Source organism: Lithobates pipiens, unplaced genomic scaffold (assembly GCF_037356315.1).
Source record: "Lithobates pipiens isolate NorthernLeopardFrog02 unplaced genomic scaffold, aLitPip1_a1.2 Scaffold_35, whole genome shotgun sequence".
NCBI lineage: Eukaryota > Metazoa > Chordata > Amphibia > Anura > Ranidae > Lithobates > Lithobates pipiens.
The window spans coordinates 1,523,210-1,545,011 of NW_027507811.1; the positions used below are offsets into that span (position 1 = coordinate 1,523,210).

The 21,802-nt window shown below is 48.0% G+C and overlaps 3 protein-coding genes across 3 annotated transcripts in view; all 3 read right to left on the minus strand.

Moving 5' to 3' along the window:
- LOC143955430 (uncharacterized) overlaps window positions 1-11,124 on the minus strand; it is a 31,509-nt gene extending 20,385 nt beyond the window's left edge. Inside the window, exon 1 of the mRNA XM_077465478.1 lies at window positions 7,564-11,124. Within this exon, the coding sequence (XP_077321604.1) occupies window positions 7,564-9,925 (2,362 nt within the window). The 5' untranslated portion in view covers window positions 9,926-11,124. The remainder of the gene's footprint in view (window positions 1-7,563) is intronic.
- The window catches only part of LOC143955957 (uncharacterized), a 151,943-nt gene extending 131,572 nt beyond the window's left edge, over window positions 1-20,371 (minus strand). The window contains exon 1 of the mRNA XM_077466082.1: window positions 19,093-20,371. The gene's annotated coding sequence lies outside the window, so the exon portion shown is untranslated. The remainder of the gene's footprint in view (window positions 1-19,092) is intronic.
- LOC143955898 (uncharacterized) overlaps window positions 17,904-21,802 on the minus strand; it is a 168,706-nt gene continuing 164,807 nt past the window's right edge. The window contains exons 3-4 of the mRNA XM_077466021.1: window positions 18,510-18,710; window positions 17,904-18,414 (exon numbers count right to left, since the gene is read on the minus strand). Coding sequence (XP_077322147.1) covers window positions 18,034-18,414; window positions 18,510-18,710 — 582 coding nt within the window. The 3' untranslated portion in view covers window positions 17,904-18,033. The remainder of the gene's footprint in view (window positions 18,415-18,509; window positions 18,711-21,802) is intronic.

Consider the following 21,802-nt stretch of genomic DNA (forward strand, 5'->3'; position numbering starts at 1 on the left):
CGTTTGAGGAGGCCACAAGGATGGTGAGCAGTGACAGTGCATGCATCAGTGACACTGTACCTCTTGTCCACCTCTTGGAGCATACGCTGCGTGGAATAATGGACAGGGCACTTGAGGCAGAACAGAGGCAGGAAGAGGAGGACTTCCTTGCCTCTCAAGGCCCCCTTTATCCAGACAGTGTTCCTGCTGTGCCACCCATCACACAGGAAGAGGGTGAGGAGGAGGAAGAGGAGGAGGATGATTGTGTCAGCATGGAGGTGGAGGCTGGCACTCAGCATCAGCATCAGCAGTCTTATAGGGATGATTTACAGTCCCAAGAAACACGTGGACTTGTACGTGGCTGGGAGGAGGTAGCTGCGGATCATGTTGTCCTTAGTGACCCAGAGGACTCCGGACCGAATGCCTCAGCTAACCTACGCTGCATGGCCTCCCTGATCCTGCAAAGCCTGCGGAAGGATCCTCGTATTCTTCGGATCAAGGAGAGGGACCATTACTGGCTGGCCACTCTCCTTGATCCACGGTACAAGGGTAAGGTTGCCGACCTTATCTTGCCATCGCAGAGGGAGCAGAGAATGAGACATCTCCGGGAGGCCTTGTAGAAAGCTCTGTGCAACGCGTTCCCAGAGACTGGGAGGTCACAAACCCCTGGTCCTGGACAACGTGTTGCTGAGGCATCGGTCAGAAGGAGCGGTGGAGAAGGTGGCTGTCTGACTGATGCTTTCAGACAATTTTTTAGTCCGCAGCCCCAAGGTATGATTGGTTCCAGCACCCATCGCCAGCGTCTAATTTACATGGTGCAGGAATACCTAGGGGCAAGGTCAGACTTGGACACCTTTCCCACCGAAAATCCTCTGGCTTACTGGGTCTTGAGGATGGATCACTGGCCAGAGCTTGCACAGTATGCAATTGAGCTACTGGCCTGTCCTGCATCCAGCGTTCTTTCGGAACGCACCTTCAGTGCTGCTGGTGGCTTTGTTACCGATCACAGGGTGCGCCTGTCCACCGAATCAGTTGATCGACTGACCTTCATCAAGATGAATCAGTCTTGGATCACCCACAGCTACCAAGCACCTGAAGCTGATGTAACCGAATAATTTTTTTTGAAATATCACATCCCTTCAAGACTGCCTATGCTGATGCTGAGTGACTGTCCTGTTATGTTGATTGTCTATCCTCTTCCTCCTCCGCTGATATGTTGGAAGAACATTTCTGGCTCTGGGTGATGCCATCAGCCCAATTTTTCTGCCCCTGTTTAACAGGGGTGTTTAATTACAATTTTTGATGCAATGCTTTGCAGCAGGGCTAATTCCTGCACTACAACTAGAGTATCTGGGAGAGGTTGCAGTGTGGTGGCACCAGCACCAGTGCCTAAGGCTCAATTTTTCTGCCCCTGTTTAACAGGGACATGTAATTACAATTCTTGATATAATATTTCACAGGAGGGCCCCTTCCTGTGCCCACCCAGAGTAACTGTGAGGACTTATAGTGTTGTGGCACCAGCACCACAACCACCAAAGGTCAATTTTTCTACCACTGTTCAACAATGGCATGTAATTACAATTCTTGATATAATCGTTCACAGCAGGGCGCTCCAGCGCCCACCAAGAGTCACTTTGAGGGCTTACAATGTTGTGGCAAAACCAACACCTTCTTCCACCATTTCTGCAGAGCATATAGGGCAGGCCCCTACTTTCAAACATCCAACTTACAAACGTCTCCTACTTGCAAACGGAAGGAGACAACAGCAAGTGAGATGAAAAAAGATGGACGACAAAACAAATTATACAGGGGTGATAACCCTTCCCTATGTTTTCCAAAAAGCTTAAAAATAGTTTTTTTTTTTTTTGAGTGGAGCTACACTTTAAAAATGTACCAGTTGAAAATTACAAACAGATTCAACTTAACACAACAAACCTACACAGTCCCTGTCTTGTTTGCACCGCCTGTATACTGCTGTTCTGAGTATATAGGGCCTGGGGGCCACACGCATTTCCTTTTTTTAATATGGGTACGGGGTTCCCTTTAATATGCGTACAAGACCCAAATAGGCTGGTAATGGGCAGGGAGGGCTACCCACGCCATTTTTCTCAATGATTTTCAACCATATTGCAGGAACCAGATATAACATTAAAACCGCAAGCAGTTTTAAATGATGTTATTTCCGTTTAATGTCATTTTGTGCAGGGACTGTTCTAAACACGGGAAACACGTGGCACTTCACAGGCATACTACAGACACCCCCCAGGCACCATATTTAAAGGAATATTTCACTTTTTTTTTTCACTTTAATCGTCATTAAAATCAGTGCTCCCGCCAAAACGGCCATTTTTAAAAACATATTAGGCATTGACCCATGTCCCCTGGGGCAGGAGTCAGGTCCCCAAACCCTTTTTAGGACAGTATCTTGCATATTAGCCATTAAAATTAGCACTTTCCATTTCGAACGTTCGAGTCCCATAGACTTCAATGGGGTTCTAACGTTCGTAACGAATGTGGGGTCCGTTCGAAAGTTCTGGTGCGAACCGAACCGGGGGGTGTTCGGCTCATCCCTAATGTTAAGTGAAAGTGAGGAAGAAAGATAGTGGTTGGAGGTTGTGATGGTGCGGAGAAGGAATTACGGGTGCCAAGATAGATGGGTCTATGAAGTGATGTACTTATAATTGGAGTATACAACAGACGTTCTAAAATTTATAAAGAGGGTGTGGTTGGAGTTCCAGAAACATGGCTGGATTCCTGACAAGACTGGGCTGTTTGTATTCAGGCTGATCCTCTTGTTTAGAGGGACATAGAAAAGATGGAGGGCGTTCCCTACTTTAGATGTGATCCGAAAGTGAAGAAGAAAGACGATCTTGTGGTTGGAGTTCCAGAAACACGACTTGACTCCTGACAAGACTGGGCTGTTTGTATTCATGCTGATCCTCTTGGTTAGAGGGACACGGGACATAGAAAATATGGAGATGGGGTTTGTATATATGTTAGATGTGATCTGAAAGTGAGGAAGAAAGATAGTGGTTGGAGGTTGTGATGGTGCGGAGAAGGAATTACGGGTGAAAAGATAGATGGGTCTATGAAGTGATGTACTTATAATTGGAGTCTACAACAGACGTCCTGAAATTTATACTGAGGGTGAGGGTGTGGTTGGAGTTCCAGAAACACGGCTGGACTCCTGACAAGACTGGGCTGTTTGTATTCATGCTGATCCTCTTGTTTAGAGGGACACAGGACATATAAAAGACGGAGGTGATTTCTCTATGTTAGATGTGATTCGAAAGTGAGGAAGAATGATGATCTTGTGGTTGGAGGATGTGGTTGGAGTTCCAGAAACACAACTTGACTTCTCACAAGACTGGGCTGCTGGTATTCATGCTGATCCCCTTGTTTAGAGGGACACGGGACATAGAAAAGATGGAGAGGGGGTTCCTATAGGTTAGATGTGATCTGAAAGTGAGGAAGAAAGATAGTGGTTGGAGGTGGTGATGGTGCGGAAAAGGAATTACTGGTGAAAAGATAGATGGGTCTATGAAGTGATGTACTTATAATTGGAGTATACAACAGACGTCCTGAAATTTATACTGAGAGTGAAGATGTAGTTGGAGTTCCAGAAACATGGCTGGACTCCTGACAAGACTGGGCTGTTTGTATTCATGCTGATCCCCTTGTTTAGAGGGACACAGGACTTAGATAAGATGGAGGCGAGTTCTTTATGTTAGATGTGATTCGAAAGTGAGGAAGAAAAACGATCTTGTGGTTGGAGGATGTGGTTGGAGTCGCCGAAACACGACTTGACTTCTCACAAGACTGGGCTGCTGGTATTCATGCTGATCCCCTTGTTTAGAGGGACACGGGACATAGAAAAGATGGAGGGGGGTTCCACTATGTTAGATGTGATGTGAAAGTGAGGAAGAAAGTTTATCTTGTGGTTGGAGGTGGTGATGATGCGGAGGAGGAACTACGGGTGGAATGATAGATGGGTCTATGAACTGATAAACTTATAATTGGAGTCTACTACAGACATTCTAAAATTTATGGAGAGGGTGAGAATAAGCAACCAATCTGGGTCACTTGTGGTAGAAAAGGAATAAGAGGAAATAAACTTTTATATAACAAATCCAAAGTCAAACTTTTTTTAATCAACTTACAAAGAATCTCCCCTTTATCCGCCATGACCTAAGAGTTAATAACATTGCTTGGGGAAACCCATCATTTAGTTGGTGTTCCAGAAACTCCTGACTAGACCGGGCTGTTCGTATTTATGCTGATCCTCTTGTTTAGAGGGACATGAGACATAGAAAAGATGGAGAGGGAGGTCCTCTATGTTAGATGTTAAGTGAAAGTGAGGAAGAAAGATAGTGGTTGGAGGTTGTGATGGTGCGGAGAAGGAATTACAGATGGAAAGATAGATGGGTCTATGAAGTTGTGTACTTATAATTGGAGTATACAACAGACGTTCTGAAGTTTATAAAGAGGGTGAGGATGTGGTTGGAGTTCCAGAAACATGGCTGGACCCCTGACAAGACTGGGCTGTTTATATTCATGCTGATCATCTTGTTTAGAGGGACACGGGACATAGAAATTATGGAGGGGGGTTTTCTATGTTAGATGTGATTCCTAAAGTGAGGAAGAAAGACGATCTTGTGGTTGGAGGATGTGGTTGAAGTTGCCGAAACACGACTTGACTCCTCACAAGACTGGGCCATTTGTATTCATGCTGATCCCCTTGTTTAGAGGAACACGGGACATAGAAAAGATGGAGGGGGGTTCCACTATGTTAGATGTGATGTGAAAGTGAGGAAGAAAGTTGATCTTGTGGTTGGAGATGTGGTGATGATGCGGAGGAGGAATTACGGGTGGAAGATAAAATGGGAATGAGAACGTAGTTGGTGTTCCAGAAACACGGCTTGACTCCTCATAAGACTGGGCTGTTTGTATTCATGATCATAATCTTGTTTAAAGGAACATGGAACATAGAAAAGGTGGAGGGGGGGGGGGGAGATTTCTCTATATTGGATGTGATGTGAAAGTGAGGAAGAATGATGATCTTGTGGTTGGAGATGTGGTTGGTGTTCCAGAAACATGGCTTGACTCCTCACAAGACTGGGCTGTTCGTCTTTCATGCTGATCCTCTTGTTTAGAGGGACATGGGGCATAAAAAAGATGGAGAGGGGGTTCCTCTATGTTAGATGTGAAAGCAAGGAAGAAAGTTGGAGGTGGTGATGATGCGGAGGAGGAATTACGGGTGGAAGATAAATGGGAATGAGAATGTAGTTGGTGTTCCAGAAACACGGCTTGACTCCTCATAAGACTGGGCTGTTTGTATTCATGATCATAATCTTGTTTAGAGGAACATGGAACATAGAAAAGGTGGAGGGGGGGGGGGGGGGGGAGGTTTTTTTTATGTTAGATGTGATGTGAGGTAAAAGTGAGGAAGAATGATGATCTTGTGGTTGGAGATGTGGTTGGTGTTCCAGAAACACGGCTTGACTCCTCTAAAGACTGGGCTGTTCGTATTCATGCTGATCCTCTTGTTTACAGGGACATGGGGCATAAAAAAGATGGAGGGGGGTTCCTCTATGTTAGATGTGATGTGAAAGTGAGGAAGAAAGTTTATCTTGTGGTTGGAGGTGGTGATGATGCGGAGGAGGAATTACGGGTGTAAGATAAATGGGAATGAGAATGTAGTTGGTGTTCCAGAAACACGGCTTGACTCCTCATAAGACTGGGCTGTTTGTATTCATGATCATAATCTTGTTTAGAGGAACATGGAACATAGAAAAGGTGGAGGGGGGGGGGGGAGGTTTCTCTATGTTAGATGTGATGTGAAAGTGAGGAAGAAAGATGATCTTGTGGTTGGAGATGTGGTTGGTGTTCCAGAAACACGGCTTGACTCCTCATAAGACTGGGCTGTTTGCATTCATGATCATAATCTTGTTTAGAGGAACATGGAACATAGAAAAGGTGGAGGGGGGGGGGGGTTTCTCTATGTTAGATGTGATGTGAAAGTGAGAAAGAATGATGATCTTGTGGTTGGAGATGTGGTTGGTGTTCCAGAAACATGGCTTGACTCCTCACAAGACTGGGCTGTTCGTCTTTCATGCTGATCCTCTTGTTTTGGGGGACACGGGACATAGAAAAGATGGAGAGGGGGTTCCTGTATGTTAGATGTGATGTGAAAGCAAGGAAGAAAGTTGGAGGTGATGATGATGCGGAGGAGGAATTACGGGTGGAAGATAAATGGGAATGAGAATGTAGTTGGTGTTCCAGAAACACAGCTTGACTCCTCATAAGACTGGGCTGTTTGTATTCATGATCATAATCTTGTTTAGAGGAACATGGAACATAGAAAAGGTGGAGGGGGGGGGGGGTTTCTCTATATTAGATGTGATGTGAAAGTGAGGAAGAATGATGATCTTGTGGTTGGAGATGTGGTTGGTGTTCCAGAAACACGGCTTGACTCCTCATAAGACTGGGCTGTTTGTATTCATGATCATAATCTTGTTTAGAGGAACATGGAACATAGAAAAGGTGGGGGGGGGGGGGGGAGGTTTCTCTATATTAGATGTGATGTGAAAGTGAGGAAGAAAGATGATCTTGTGGTTGGAGATGTGGTTGGTGTTCCAGAAACAAGGCTTGACTCCTCACAAGACTGGGCTGTTCGTCTTTCATGCTGATCCTCTTGTTTAGAGGGACACGGGGCATAGAAAAGATGGAGAGGGGTTCCACTATGTTAGATGTGATGTGAAAGTGAGGAAGAAAGTTTATCTTGTGGTTGGAGATGTGGTGATGGCGCGGAGGAGGAATTACGGGTGGAAGATAAATGGGAATGAGAATGTAGTTGGTGTTCCAGAAACACGGCTTGACTCCTCATAAGACTGGGCTGTTTGTATTCATGATCATAATCTTGTTTAGAGGGACATGGGGCATAAAAAAGATGGAGAGGGGTTCCTCTATGTTAGATGTGATGTGAAAGTGAGGAAGAATGATGATCTTGTGGTTGGAGATGTGGTTGGTGTTCCAGAAACATGGCTTGACTCCTCATAAGACTGGGCTGTTCGTCTTTCATGCTGATCCTCTTGTTTTGAGGGACACGGGGCATAGAAAAGATGGAGGGGGGTTCCTCTATGTTAGATGTGACATGAAAGCGAGGAAGAAAGTTGGAGGTGGTGATGATGCGGAGGAGGAATTACGGGAGGAACGATAGATGGGTCTATGAAGTGATGGCCTTATAATTGGAGTCTACAACAGACGTTCCTGAGATTTATGGGGGTCAAAGACCAAAGCGGGTCACTTCTGGTAGAAAAGGAATAAAGAAAAATAAGCCAAGTCTAAAATCAAACTTTTATTCATCAACTTACAAAGAATATCGTGACTAAGTAGAAATATAGATTTCGATCTTCGGGAGGCAACGCCTTGCTCAGGTCAATGTTGGGGCTCCATTGTTCCTGGTGAAATTTACCCCCCACCAGATTCTGCTCCTCCAGGGCACCCAATAGCCGATATGTGACACAAAAAACAAATTCAAGTAGACGACATTTCCCGAACAACCCGGACACTGATATGTCCCTCAAGGGTCGTGTGGGCTTGGCAAGACCGCACTGCTTTGAGAATCTTTTCCCGCACTCGGGGCAGGAACTTTCTTCAGGGGCTTCTCCCCCGCGTGGCACCTCTGATGCCGAAGAAGATCTGCTTTACGTACAAAACATTTCCCGCACTCAGAGCAGGAAAACGGCTTCTCCGCTGTGTGGCACAGCCGATGCACGGAAAGATTGGACTTCCCCGAAAAACATTTCCCGCACTCAGGGCAGGAATACGGCTTCTCCCCCATGTGAGATTTCTGATGTTTGACAAGCGAGGATTTCATCGCATAGCGTTGCCCACAGTCAGGACAGGAGTACGGCTTTTCCCCCGTGTGAGATCTCTGATGCGAGGCAAGCTCCGATTTCCTTGTATAACACTTCCCGCACTCGGAGCAGGAATACGGCTTCATGCCTGAGTGGGACCTCAGATGTACGTAAAGATTGGACTTCTGTGAAAAAGACTTCCCGCACTCAGGACAGGGAAAGGGCTTCTCCCCCGTGTGACACCTCTGATGTGCAGCTAGATCCGGTTTACGCAGAAAACGTTTGCCGCACTCGGGACAGGCATGCGGTTTCTCCCCGGTGTGACACCTCTGATGTTCAGACAGATAAGACATCCGTGAAAAACATTTCCCGCACTCATTGCAGGAATGCGGCTTTTCCCCTGCGTGAGACCTCTCATGCCTGACAAGTGATGATTTCAATGGGAAACATTTCCCGCACTCAGCACAGGAAAAAGGCATGCTGCCTGTATGAATTACCTGATGCCTGATAAGTTGGGACTGCCACAGAAAACATTTCCCGCACTCAGAGCAGGAGTACACCTTCTCCCCGGTGTGAGACCTCTCATGTCTGACAAGAGCCGATTTCACGGTGAAACTTTTCCCGCACTCAGAACAGGAAAAGGGCACGTTGCCTGTATGAGTGATCTGATGCTTGAGAAGTTGAGATTGCCACAAAAAGCATTTCCCGCACTCAGAGCAGGAATACGGCTTCTCACCCGTGTGAGATCTTTGATGTCTGACAAGTGCCCATTTCCATGGGTAACATTTCCCGCACACGGCACAAGAATACGGCTTCTCGCCCGTGTGCGATCTTAGATGTCTGACCAGTGCCAATTTCCGTGGATAACTTTTCCCGCACTCGGGACAGGAATGGGGCTTTTCCTGCTCGTGAGAAAGTTGGTGGTCATCTAAATCGGATTTTTTGACAAAACACATTCCACACTCAATACAAGCAAAAATTACGCCGTCCCCCACAGTCTGAGGTTCCTCGGGATAAGAGGAATACGATGGTCCGGCACCGTCCCGCACAGTCTGAGGTTCCTCAGGATAGGAGGAATACGATGGTCCGGCACCGTCCCGCACAGTCTGAGGTTCCTCAGGATAGGAGGAATACGATGGTCCGGAACCGTCCCGCACAGTCTGAGGTTCCTCGGGATAAGAGGAATACGATGGTCCGGCACCGTCCCGCACAGTCTGAGGTTCCTTGGGATAAGAGGAATACGATGATCCGGAACCGTCCCGCACAGTCTGAGGTTCCTCGGGATAAGAGGAATACGATGGTCCGGCACCGTCCCGCACAGTCTGAGGTTCCTCAGGATAAGAGGAATACGATGGTCCGGCACCGTCCCGCACCGTCTGAGGTTCCTCGGGATAAGAGGAATACGATGGTCCGGCACCGTCCCGCACAGTCTGAGGTTCCTCGGGATAAGAGGAATACGATGGTCCGGCACCGTCCCGCACAGTCTGAGGTTCCTTGGGATAAGAGGAATACGATGATACGGAACCGTCCCGCACAGTCTGAGGTTCCTTGGGATAAGAGGAATACGATGGTCCGGCACCGTCCCTCACAGTCTGAGGTTCCTCAGGATAAGAGGAATACGATGGTCCGGCACCGTCCCGCACAGTCTGAGGTTCCTCAGGATAAGAGGAATACGATGGTCCGGCACCGTCCCTCACAGTCTGAGGTTCCTTGGGATAAGAGGAATACGATGATCCGGAACCGTCCCGCACAGTCTGAGGTTCCTCGGGATAAGAGGAATACGATGGTCCGGCACCGTCCCGCACAGTCTGAGGTTCCTTGGGATAAGAGGAATACGATGATACGGAACCGTCCCGCACAGTCTGAGGTTCCTCGGGATAAGAGGAATACGATGGTCCGGAACCGTCCGGGTTTTCTCCTGGACTATACTGTGTGATGTCCTCATCTTCTACTTTACAGTCTGGAGACAAAGTGAGACAATCCTCTGAGGTTTTCCTCATCTCCCGTCCATCTACTAAAATAGAAATACAAAGATTATTACTAGACATGAGCTGATTGGTTCCCCTAAACCAGGACTCCGCCCACATCAGGCAGCTTTGTCCCTGAGGATCTTACAATCCCCCCCCCCCCCATCAAGGCAACTGGTCTGCTGGATCTCCAACATCTATTCAAAGACCCACATCGGAGACTTATGCCGCGTACACACGACCGGACTTGTTTCGAAGGACTAGGTCCGATGGACTTTTCCGAATGAACGGACTTGGCCACACGCAATCACGCCAAAGTCCGAGGGATTCGAACGCGTTGACGTACGACTGGACTAGAATAAGGAAGTTCATAGCCAGTAGCCAATAGCTGCCCTCGCGTCGGTTTTTGTCCGTCGGACCAGCACACACACGAACGGATTTCTCGGTTCCGGCGGAAAAATGTAAAACGCGTTCTATTTCTAAAGTCCGCCGGATTTTTGGCAAGCAAAGGTCCGATGGAGCCCCACACACGATCGAACGAGTCCGTCGGACCTTTGCTGTCAAAAAGTCCGGTCGGGTGTACGCGGCATAAGAAGAATAATGAGGACTCTGTTTTAGAAGGGTGACAGTTTGGGGATTTTAGTCCAGTTGGTGGCTCTTTTAAATGGGAGGAGCTGCTCAGCTTGCAGTCTGCATCTCCTCCTCGCAGCTGATAGGCTACAGCATCAGGGAAAGAGGGTACGAGAAATGCAATTGGCTGCATTTGTGTCCTGGATCTAAGCCCCACCTCCATGATGACAAATACCTTCACTTGAGGGTTTGAGCGCTCCACCATAAAATAGGGCCCCACCGCCAGCAGACTCTGTGGCAGTTTTACCCACTGGTCAGTGATAAGTCATGATCTAAAGGGAGTGTTAAAGCTGTCTGATGCGGCCTTTGATACGGTTGACCACCCGCTCCTTCTCAAACTACATTCCCTTGAGAAATGCAATTGGCTGCATTAGTGTCCTGGATCTAAGCCCCACCTCCACGATGACAAATACCTTCACTTGAGGGTTTGAGCGCTCCACCATCAAATAGGGCCCCACCGCCAGCAGACTCTGTGGCAGTTTTACCCACTGGTCAGTGATAAGTCATGATCTAAAGGGAGTATTAAAGCTGTCTGATGCGGCCTTTGATACTGCTGACCACCCGCTCCTTCTCAAACTACATTCCCTTGAGAAATGCAATTGGCTGCATTAGTGTCCTGGATCTAAGCCCCACCTCCACGATGACAAATACCTTCACTTGAGGGTTTGAGCGCTCCACCATAAAATAGGGCCCCACCGCCAGCAGACTCTGTGGCAGTTTTACCCACTGGTCAGTGATAAGTCACGATCTAAAGGGAGTATTAAAGCTGTCTGATGTGGCCTTTGATACTGCTGACCACCCGCTCCTTCTCAAACTACATTCCCTTGAGAAATGCAATTGGCTGCATTAGTGTCCTGGATCTAAGTCCCACCTCCACGATGACAAATACCTTCACTTGAGGGTTTGAGCGCTCCACCATCAAATAGGGCCCCACCGCCAGCAGATTCTCTGGCAGTTTTACCCACTGGCCAGTGATAAGTCATGATCTAAAGGGAGTATTAAAGCTGTCTGATGCGGCCTTTGATACTGCTGACCACCCGCTCCTTCTCAAACTACATTCCCTTGAGAAATGCAATTGGCTGCATTAGTGTCCTGGATCTAAGCCCCACCTCCACGATGACAAATACCTTCACTTGAGGGTTTTGAGCGCTCCACCATCAAATAGGGCCCCACCGCCAGCAGACTCTGTGGCAGTTTTACCCACTGGCCAGTGATAAGTCATGATCTAAAGGGAGTATTAAAGCTGTCTGATGCGGCCTTTGATACTGGTGACCACCCGCTCCTTCTCAAACTACATTCCCTTGGCCTCCAAGATTCTGCTCTATCCTGGTTCTCTGCCTACCTATCACATCGCTCCTTCAGTGTTACCTACAACTGTCTCCTCCTCTCGATTGCCCCTTTCTGTGGGGGTCCCCCAAGGCTCTGTTCTTGGACTCCTTCTCTTCTCTATCTACACCTCCTCCCTTGGTCACCTGATAACCGCCCACGGCTTCCAATACCACCACCGATGACACCCAAATCTATCTGTCTACTCCTCACCTCACTCCTTCAGTCTCCTCTCCATTACTAACTTACTGACATCTCAGCATGGATGTCCCACCACTTCCTTAAACGAAATCTCTCTAAAACTGGGCTATTAATATAATATTCCCCCCCCCCCCGCCCGTGCCCCCCTCCATGACTTTGCCATCAAATTTAACAATGCAACCATCAGTCCCTCCCCTCCCCCAGAGTACTCGGTGTAACCCTAGACTCCGACTTGTCATTTCAGCCCCAAGTCCAATCGTTGTCAAAAGTTTGTACGTCGGCAACATCTCTCTTAACACATGAAACCACCAAGATCCTCATTCACCCCCTCGTTATCTCTCGCCTTGACTATTGCAACTCCCTTCTCATTGGCCTGCCTCTCCATAGGCTCCTCCCCTCTCCCATCTATCATGAATGCTGCTGTCAGACTTATCCAGCTTACCAACCGCTTAGTGTCCACCACCCCTCTCCTCCAATCCCTACACTGGCTCCCACTCAGTGTCTGCCATCCCTCTCCTCCAATCCCTCCACTGGCTCCCAATCAGTGTCTGCCAACCCTCTCCTCCAATCCCTACACTGGCTCCCAATCAGTGTCTGCCAACCCTCTCCTCCAATCCCTACACTGGCTCCCACTCAGTGTCTGCCATCCCTCTCCTCCAATCCCTACACTGGCTCCCAATCAGTGTCTGCCAACCCTCTCCTCCAATCCCTCCACTGGCTCCCAATCAGTGTCTGCCAACCCTCTCCTCCAATCCCTACACTGGCTCCCAATCAGTGTCTGCCAATCCTCTCCTCCAATCCCTCCACTGGCTCCCAATCAGTGTCTGCCAACCCTCTCCTCCAATCCCTCCACTGGCTCCCAATCAGTGTCTGCCAACCCTCTCCTCCAATCCCTACACTGGCTCCCAATCAGTGTATGCCAACCCTCTCCTCCAATCCCTACACTAGTCTACCAATCAGTGTCTGCCATCCCTCTCCTCCAATCCCTACACTAGTCTCCCAATCAGTGTCTGCCAACCCTCTCCTCCAATCCCTACACTGGCTCCCAATCAGTGTATGCCAACCTTCTCCTCCAATCCCTACACTAGTCTCCCAATCAGTGTCTGCCAACCCTCTCCTTCAATCCCTACACTAGTCTCCCAATCAGTGTCTGCCAAACCTCTCCTCCAATCCCTACACTGGCTCCCAATCAGTGTCTGCCAACCCTCTCCTCCAATCCCTACACTGGCTCCCAATCAGTGTATGCCAACCCTCTCCTCCAATCCCTACACTAGTCTCCCAATCAGTGTCTGCCATCCCTCTCCTCCAATCCCTACACTAGTCTCCCAATCAGTGTCTGCCAACCCTCTCCTCCAATCCCTCCACTGGCTCCCAATCAGTGTCTGCCAACCCTCTCCTCCAATCCCTACACTAGTCTCCCAATCAGTGTCTGCCAACCCTCTCCTCCAATCCCTCCACTGGCTCCCAATCAGTGTCTGCCATCCCTCTCCTCCAATCCCTACACTAGTCTCCCAATCAGTGTCTGCCAACCCTCTCCTCCAATCCCTCCACTGGCTCCCAATCAGTATCTGCCAAACCTCTCCTCCAATCCCTACACTGGCTCCCAATCAGTGTCCACCAACCCTCTCCTCCAATCCCTACACTGGCTCCCAATCAGTGTCTGCCAACCCTCTCCTCCAATCCCTACACTGGCTCCCAATCAGTGTCCACCAACCCTCTCCTACAATCCCTACACTAGTCTCCAATCAGTGTCCACCAACCCTCTCCTCCAATCCCTACACTGGCTCCCAATCAGTGTCTGCCAACCCTCTCCTCCAATCCCTACACTGGCTCCCAATCAGTGTCCACCAACCCTCTCCTACAATCCCTACACTAGTCTCCAATCAGTGTCCACCAACCCTCTCCTCCAATCCCTACACTGGCTCCCAATCAGTGTCTGCCAACCCTCTCCTCCAATCCCTACACTGGCTCCCAATCAGTGTCTGCCATCCCTCTCCTCCAATCCCTACACTGGCTCCCAGTCACCCAGCGGATTAAATTCAAAATACTAACCACAACATACAAAGCCATTCACAACTCTGCCCCGAGCGTCATCACCGACCTTGTCTCCAAATATCACCCAAACCGTCCCCTCCGCTCTTCTCAAGACCTCCTATTCTCAAGCTCTCTCGTCTCCTCCTCCCACACTCGTCTCCAGGATTTCTCCAGAGCCTCTCCAATCCTCTGGAACTCGCTACCTCCACCGTCCGGCTATCCCCTACTCTTCTACCTTCAGGCAATCCCTGAAAACTCGTCTCTTCCAGAAAGCCCATCACGTCTCCAACTGATCTCCTACCACTTCCATCAGCTCAATCCCCACAGTTACGACCTTTTGTACCACCCGACCCACCCTATTAGATTGTAAGCTCTTCTGAGCAGGGCCCTCTTTTATTTTATTGTATTGTAACTGTATTGTCTCCCTTTTATATTGTAAAGCGTAAACTGTTGGCTATTATTGGCTATGTATTGCTACATGTGCGGGACCTCATTCAGTATTCGAACCCTCTTCCCGGAGCAATGACTGCTCCGGGAAGTGTGAGCTTAGCCAGCAAGATGAACCCGGTCACCGCCGCTCGGTGGTGTGAAGAACCAAACGGGCACCTGGAAATACCAGTGGTGATGAACATCTCCATCGAAAGATGGAGAGGACCAATTGATTGTTGAGTGTTCATTCCAGACACACAGACAGACCCTCTGTCTTTCTTCGAGGGTATGCATTTACAGCAGAGAGGCGACACCAAATTCCAGCAGACCCAAATTATTCGGTAGGCGACCAACTCGGTAGGGCATCCCAGCTAGAAGGCAGCTATTCCAAGGGAAGTCCCCACCATCTCTGAAGCCCCCCACATCAAAAATCCCCAGGATGTTTGGTTGTTTCCAGTGCATACACGTTTGTGTGGACATGCCACGTGAACATACGCACTTACAGCACACAATCATTCCCAATCTTGCCACTAGATGGCCTATTTTAAGAAGAAAGCTGAACTTAGAAGTTGCCAGATGGTCTTCAGCTGTAACCTGTGGCTTGAACCCTGAACCTGTTCCTGAGATCTGCTTTCCCACTGCTGATCCAGTGGACTTGTCTCTGCTTTGCCTTTCTGCTACTGACCTCGGCTAGTTCCTGGCCCTTGCTTGGCTCCGATTCCTGTGTTGCCCTCAGCTAGTTCTTGACCATGACTTGTGTCTTAGGTTGACCTGAGCTAGTACAAAAGCATTTTGTTGCTCCCCACATTGCAATTACTTTGTTTTTATGTATCACATGATTTTTATAGACTATTAGTCCTGTTTTAATTTTAATTATTTTCAATAAACCATCATTGGTTGTATTTCACCAAGCGAGGCGTTTTTTATGCTTTGTCCCCCCTTATGGTGAATCCTTACGAGAATTCTGGCACCAAGTCCTACAGCGATCCATGGTTCAGAAACTTTATCCATCCTTTCTGCTACTGACTTTGGCTAGTTCCTGACCATGGCTTGTCTCTGATTTTGGTGCTGACCTCAGCTAGTTCCTGACCATGACTTGTCTCTTGGGTTGACCTCAGCTAGTACCTGGTCACGGCTTGTCTCTGATTCCTGGTTCAACCACAGCTAGGCTTCTGACCATGGCTGTCTCTGCTGATTCTCAGGTTGACATCAGCTACACATTGACTACAGCTATTCCAAGGGAAGTCCCCACCATCTATGGTGCCTCCACGTCAACAATCCCCAGGATATTCAGTTTCCAAGGCATACACGTTTGTGCGGACATGCCAGATGAAAATATGCACTTACAGCACACAACAATTTCCAATCTTGGCGCCAGACAGTCTATTTAAAGAAGAGAGCTGAACTAGGTAGTTAGTCTTCAGCTGTAACCTGTGGCTTGAACCTTGAAACTGTTCCTGAGATTCCCACTGCTGACCCAGTCTGCCCTTAGACTTGTTTCTGCTTTGCCTTTCTGCTACTGACTTTGGCTAGTTCCTGACCATGGCTTGTCTCTAATTTTGGTGCTGACCTCAGCTAGTTCCTGACCATGGCTTGTCTCTGATTTTGGTGCTGACCTCAGCTAGTTCCTGACAATGGCTTGTATCTGATTTCGGTGCTGACCTCAGCTAGTTCCTGACCATGACTTGTCTCTTGGGTTGACCTCAGCTAGTACCTGGTCACAGCTTGTTTCTGATTCCTGGTTCAACCACAGCTAGGCTTCTGACCATGGCTGTCTCTGACGATTCTCAGGTTGACATCAGCTACACATTGAATGACTACAGCTATTCCAAGGGAAGTGCCTTGGTGGCTATTCCAAGGGAAGTCCCCACCATCTCTGGTGCCTCCACGTCAACAATCCCCAGGATATTCAGTTTCCAAGGCATACACGTTTGTGCGGACATGCCAGATGAAAATATGCACTTACAGCACACAACAATTTCCAATCTTGGCTCCAGACAGTCTATTTAAAGAAGAGAGCTGAACTAGGTAGTTAGTCTTCAGCTATAACCTGTGGCTTGAACCTTGAAACTGTTCCTGAGATTCCCACTGCTGACCCAGTCTGCCCTTAGACTTGTTTCTGCTTTGCCTTTCTGCTACTGACTTTGGCTAGTTCCTGACCATGGCTTGTCTCTAATTTTGGTGCTGACCTCAGCTAGTTCCTGACCATGGCTTGTCTCTAATTTTGGTGCTGACCTCAGCTAGTTCCTGACCATGGCTTGGCTCTAATTTTGGTGCTGACCTCAGCTAGTTCCTGACCATGGCCTGTCTCTGATTTTGGTGCTGACCTCAGCTAGTTCCTGACCATGACTTGTCTCTTGGGTTGACCTCAGCTAGTACCTGGTCACAGTTTGTCTCCAATTACTGGTTCAACCACAGCTAGGCTTCTGATCATGGCTCGTCTCTGTTGATTCTCAGGTTGACATCAGCTAGACCTTGACTACAGCTTACCTTACTTTTGTTTTTAACGCTGCCTCCGACCCTGTCTCCTTGGCTGCTGACTACAGCCCATCCAGACCAAGCTCCCAGCCTGATTTTTCTGTTGGTCTGCATATGCACGTCACAGCCCAGCCTGCCTCCAGACTCCTGGCACCTATTACACTCTGTGCTCGCTCACTCCCTGTGCTACACACCGAGGGTGTCTAAACAAAATGCATAGAGCATGCTTGCGCAACCTGTGGCCCTCCAGCCATTGCAGAACTACAAGTCCCAGGAGGCCTTGCAAGGCTGACTGTTACATACATGCCTCCCAAAGGCAGAGGCATGATGGGACTTGTAGTTTCACAGCAGCTGGGGGGTCACGGGTGTACAGAGGAAGCCCTCTTGTTATCTCGGTCTCATGCCAGATATGTGATAGAGACCCACAGTCTTCAATCGTACCCTTGTGAACATGTTAGGGACACCCACATCAGAAAATAAATAACACCGGAACAGACATATATAGGCAGTGTTCCGTGTAAAAGCCATGACGTGGAGGGGTATTCACTTTACATGCTAATGTTCCACAGAGAAGCTTGGATACCGGTGGATGAGGAACAGTTCTGAAAAGGCCTTCACTGCTGTTCATTAAGCCACGGTACCAGTGGGTGATAACCCCTACCCTGTAAACTGACATACCATGGTGGGCCACAACATTGCTTGCAAGTTATGCTAAAAACAGTTACTTGGTTCCATGCAGATGCTAAGATAACTATAGTTAATTTGAAACTACAAATTATGTTTCTTTGGGGACCAAAGACCTTTAGTGGGGGGAATGTGTAACTCATCCTGCGCCTCCTTTAATTTTAGTACCCTGTGCTGAATAGAGGGCGTGGGTTAAAGGGGAATGGGTAAACTGAGTCTGAATACCCGAGTACAAGACTATGTAATGTACAACAAAGTGTATACAATGTAGGTGACAGGAGTATGTAGCATGTAACAATGTAGAGTGCAGGGGCCCCCGAGTATGTGACAACATAATACATAGAGTGGGCGGGGGGGGGTCTGAAATATGCAACACACAACATGACATATACTGTGCAGGAGTCAGGAGTATGCAACATACAACATAACTTATAGGGTGCATGGAGTCAGAAGTACAGTAGGTAACATACCATATAGCATGCAGGGGTCAGGAGTATGTAGCATACAATACAACATAATGCATAGAGTTCAGGGGTCCAAGAGAAATAAGATTGGATTAGCAGAATGGGGAACACATTCAGGAAAGTGCACATTACCAGATTATTATCAGTCAGTCGCCACCCTACTGGACCAATCAGTGAGCAGTATCGGTGGAGGAATGTATTTAGTGTTAATGACCCACCTGTGCTGATCTCTGTAGGAGTGTCCTCCTCTATAAATGTCCCCGTTATTCCATCCTCCTCCATAGACTGCTGATCATCCCCCACATAAGTCTCTTCTTCTTCTTCTGATTTAACCTCAACCTTTATATCTATCAGATCTTCACCCTAAACCAAGAACATGAGAGAACAGTTCATCTTATGGGATCTATACATCATCTCTATGAGTTACTTTCATATTCTAGATGCTTTGTCCCACCTACCTGATGATGGTGGGGGGTGGTGTGACCTTCCTGTGTGGAATACAGAGGACGGGGACATCTCTCTGGTGGGTTTCTGTAGCTGGATGACCCCACCATGGTGTCCTGGTACATATCTTTGTGTTCTTTTAGATACTCCTCCATCACCCCATCCTCCTCTTTTATCTCTTCTTTGACCTCAACTTTAGAATTCAGGTTTCCACTCTGAAAATATAATAAAAATGACATCAATGGTAACAATGCAGATAATGTACAGATCCTAATGATACTATCAGTGATTGTTCCTCATCTACCTGATGATGGTGGGGGATGGTGTGACCTTCCTGTGTGGAATCCCGGGAATACAGAGGATGGGGACATCTCTCTGGTGGGTTCCTGGTATTTGGTGGCTCCATCATATCCTTGTGTCCTTCTGAAAACTCCTCCATCACTCCATACTCCTCATCCTCCTCTTTATACTCTTCTTTAACAACAATATTATAATCTTCAAGGTTTCCACTCTAAATATAAAATTAAAAAAAGAAAAACATTGTAACAAACATGCTTGTGTAGAAATGTTAACCACCAGCGATTATTCCTCACCTACCTGATGATGGTGGGGGATGGTGAGATCTTCCTGTGTGGAATCCCGGGAATACAGAGGACGGGGACATCTCTCTGGTGGGTTCCCATTACTGGATCCATCTGTAGGAAACACACACACTGACTGAATACATTGTTTCTATGTGTTTATCAGATGATGGGGGATCTAGGTGGAGCCTCCGTACTGCTCTCTCCTTTACAATAAAGTCTCCTCTTACCCGGTGATGTGAGGGGCGGCTGATTGTCCATCATGACGTCCTTGTAGAGATCCTTGTGTCCTTCTAAATACTCCCACTCCTCCATGGAGAAATAGACAGTGACATCCTGACACCTTATAGGAACCTGACACACACAATGATACAGTCACCATCCAGACACAAGGTTATCATGATATAAGATGTTGAAGATCCCTAACGGATATAGTAGAGGGCACCCTAACAGGGAAGGGAGGGACCCAAACTTTTAGACCATTAGCTCAAATGAACACTTCTCAGATCCCCCCAGTAATGGTGGAGTAAGAAACCCTCTGCGGGATCCCTTGGGAAGCACAAATCTGATTGTCTAGAAAAGGCTGTAGAGAAGTCTCACAATGCAGACTATGTCAAGACCGTGGACAGGAATCTTCTTGAGATGTTTCAGAGTAGAACATAAGGAGGGAAAAACAATGTTCTGGTTGAGATGGAAATAGGAAACCACCTCAAGGACAAACGTGGCTTTGGGCCTCGGGACAAGCCTAAAAAAAAAAAAAAAGGTTGTTGTTTTTTTACAGGACAAAGTTGCTGGAGACCTTCTGCATGGAGGTAGCAGCAATGAGAAAGGCCACCTTGCGAGTATGGTCAAAGGAACATTCCTAACAGGTTCATTGTGCGTCCTTTGGAGAACCTAAAGAACCAGATTAAGGTCTTGTGGAGTCACAGAACAGGGGAAAGAGACATGTGTGCGACACCCCCCCAACAAAAGCCTCAGCTAAAGAACGAGAGGCCAATGGTCTCAGAAACAAAACCAAGGCAAGGATTCGATGGTTCTCCGAGACAGATGCCGATCAAGACCAGACTGGAGGAAGGGCAGGATGCATCTCATAGAGTAAACCGTACGATGAAATATCCCATTCTTTCACCACTTTAAAGACGCCATAGTAGACTCATAGTAGACTTTGCAAGATGGTGACTTGGTAGCGTTCAAAAGGGTAGGGATGACCAAACCTGAGAGGGCTCCGTCCCTTAAGACTTGGGCTTCAACAGCCATGCTTCTAAAGCCAATGGCCAAGATGCAGGATGGCGGACTGGCCCTGGGGCAGAATGTCCACATAAAAATAGGCTTTAAAGACGCCATGGTAGACTTTGCAAGACGGTGACTTGGTAGCGTTCAAAAGGGTAGAGATAACCAAACCTGATAGGGCTCCGTCCCTTAAGACTTGGGCTTCAACAGCCATGCTTCTAAAGCCAATGGCCAAGACGCAGGATGGCGGACAGAAGCTCTGGAAGGGGCCCATAGATCGTTTTTCAGGAGTGTAAATATCCCCCGAGTACCACGTTCTCTTGGGCCAATTCAAGGCAAAAGAGAATCACCAGAATGTTCTGCATCTCATAGAGTAACCCGTACGATGAAATATCCCATTCTTTCATCACTTTAAAAACGCCATGGTAGACTTTGCAAGATGGTGACTTGGTAGCGTTCAAAAGGGTAGGGATGACCAAACCTGAGAGGGCTCCGTCCCTTAAGACTTGGGCTTCAACAGCCATGCTTCTAAAGCCAATGGCCAAGACGCAGTATGGCGGACTGGCCATGGGGCAGAATGTCCACATAAAAATAGGCTTTAAAGACGCCATGGTAGACTTTGCAAGACGGTGACTTGGTAGCGTTCAAAAGGGTAGAGATGACCAAACCTGATAGGGCTCCATCCCTTAAGACTTGGGCTTCAACAGCCATGCTTCTAAAGCCAATGGCCAAGACGCAGGATGGTGGACTGGCCCTTGGGGCAGAATGTCCACATAAAAATAGGCTTTAAAAACGCCATGGTAGACTTGGCAAGATGGTGACTTGGTAGCGTTCAAAAGGGTAGGGATGACCAAACCTGAGAGGGCTCCGTCCCTTAAGACTTGGGCTTCAACAGCCATGCTTCTAAAGCCAATGGCCAAGACGCAGGATGGCGGACAGAAGCTCTGGAAGGGGCCCATAGATCGTTTTTCAGGAGTGTAAATATCCCCCGAGTACCACGTTCTCTTGGGCCAATTCAAGGCAAAAGAGAATCACCAGAATGTTCTGCATCTCATAGAGTAAACCGTACGATGAAATATCCCATTCTTTCACCACTTTAAAGACGCCATGGTAGACTTTGCAAGATGGTGACTTGGTAGCGTTCAAAAGGGTAGGGATGACCAAACCTGAGAGGGCTCCGTCCCTTAAGACTTGAGCTTCAACAGCCATGCTTCTAAAGCCAATGGCCAAGACGCAGGATGGCGGACTGGCCCTTGGGGCAGAATGTCCACATAAAAATAGGCTTTAAAGACGCCATGGTAGACTTTGCAAGATGGTGACTTGGTAGCGTTCAAAAGGGTAGGGATGACCAAACCTGAGAGGGCTCCGTCCCTTAAGACTTGGGCTTCAACAGCCATGCTTCAACAGCCATGCTTCTAAAGCCAATGGTCAAGATGCAGGATGGCGGACTGGCCCTTGGGGCAGAATGTCCACATAAGAATAGGCTTTAAAGACGC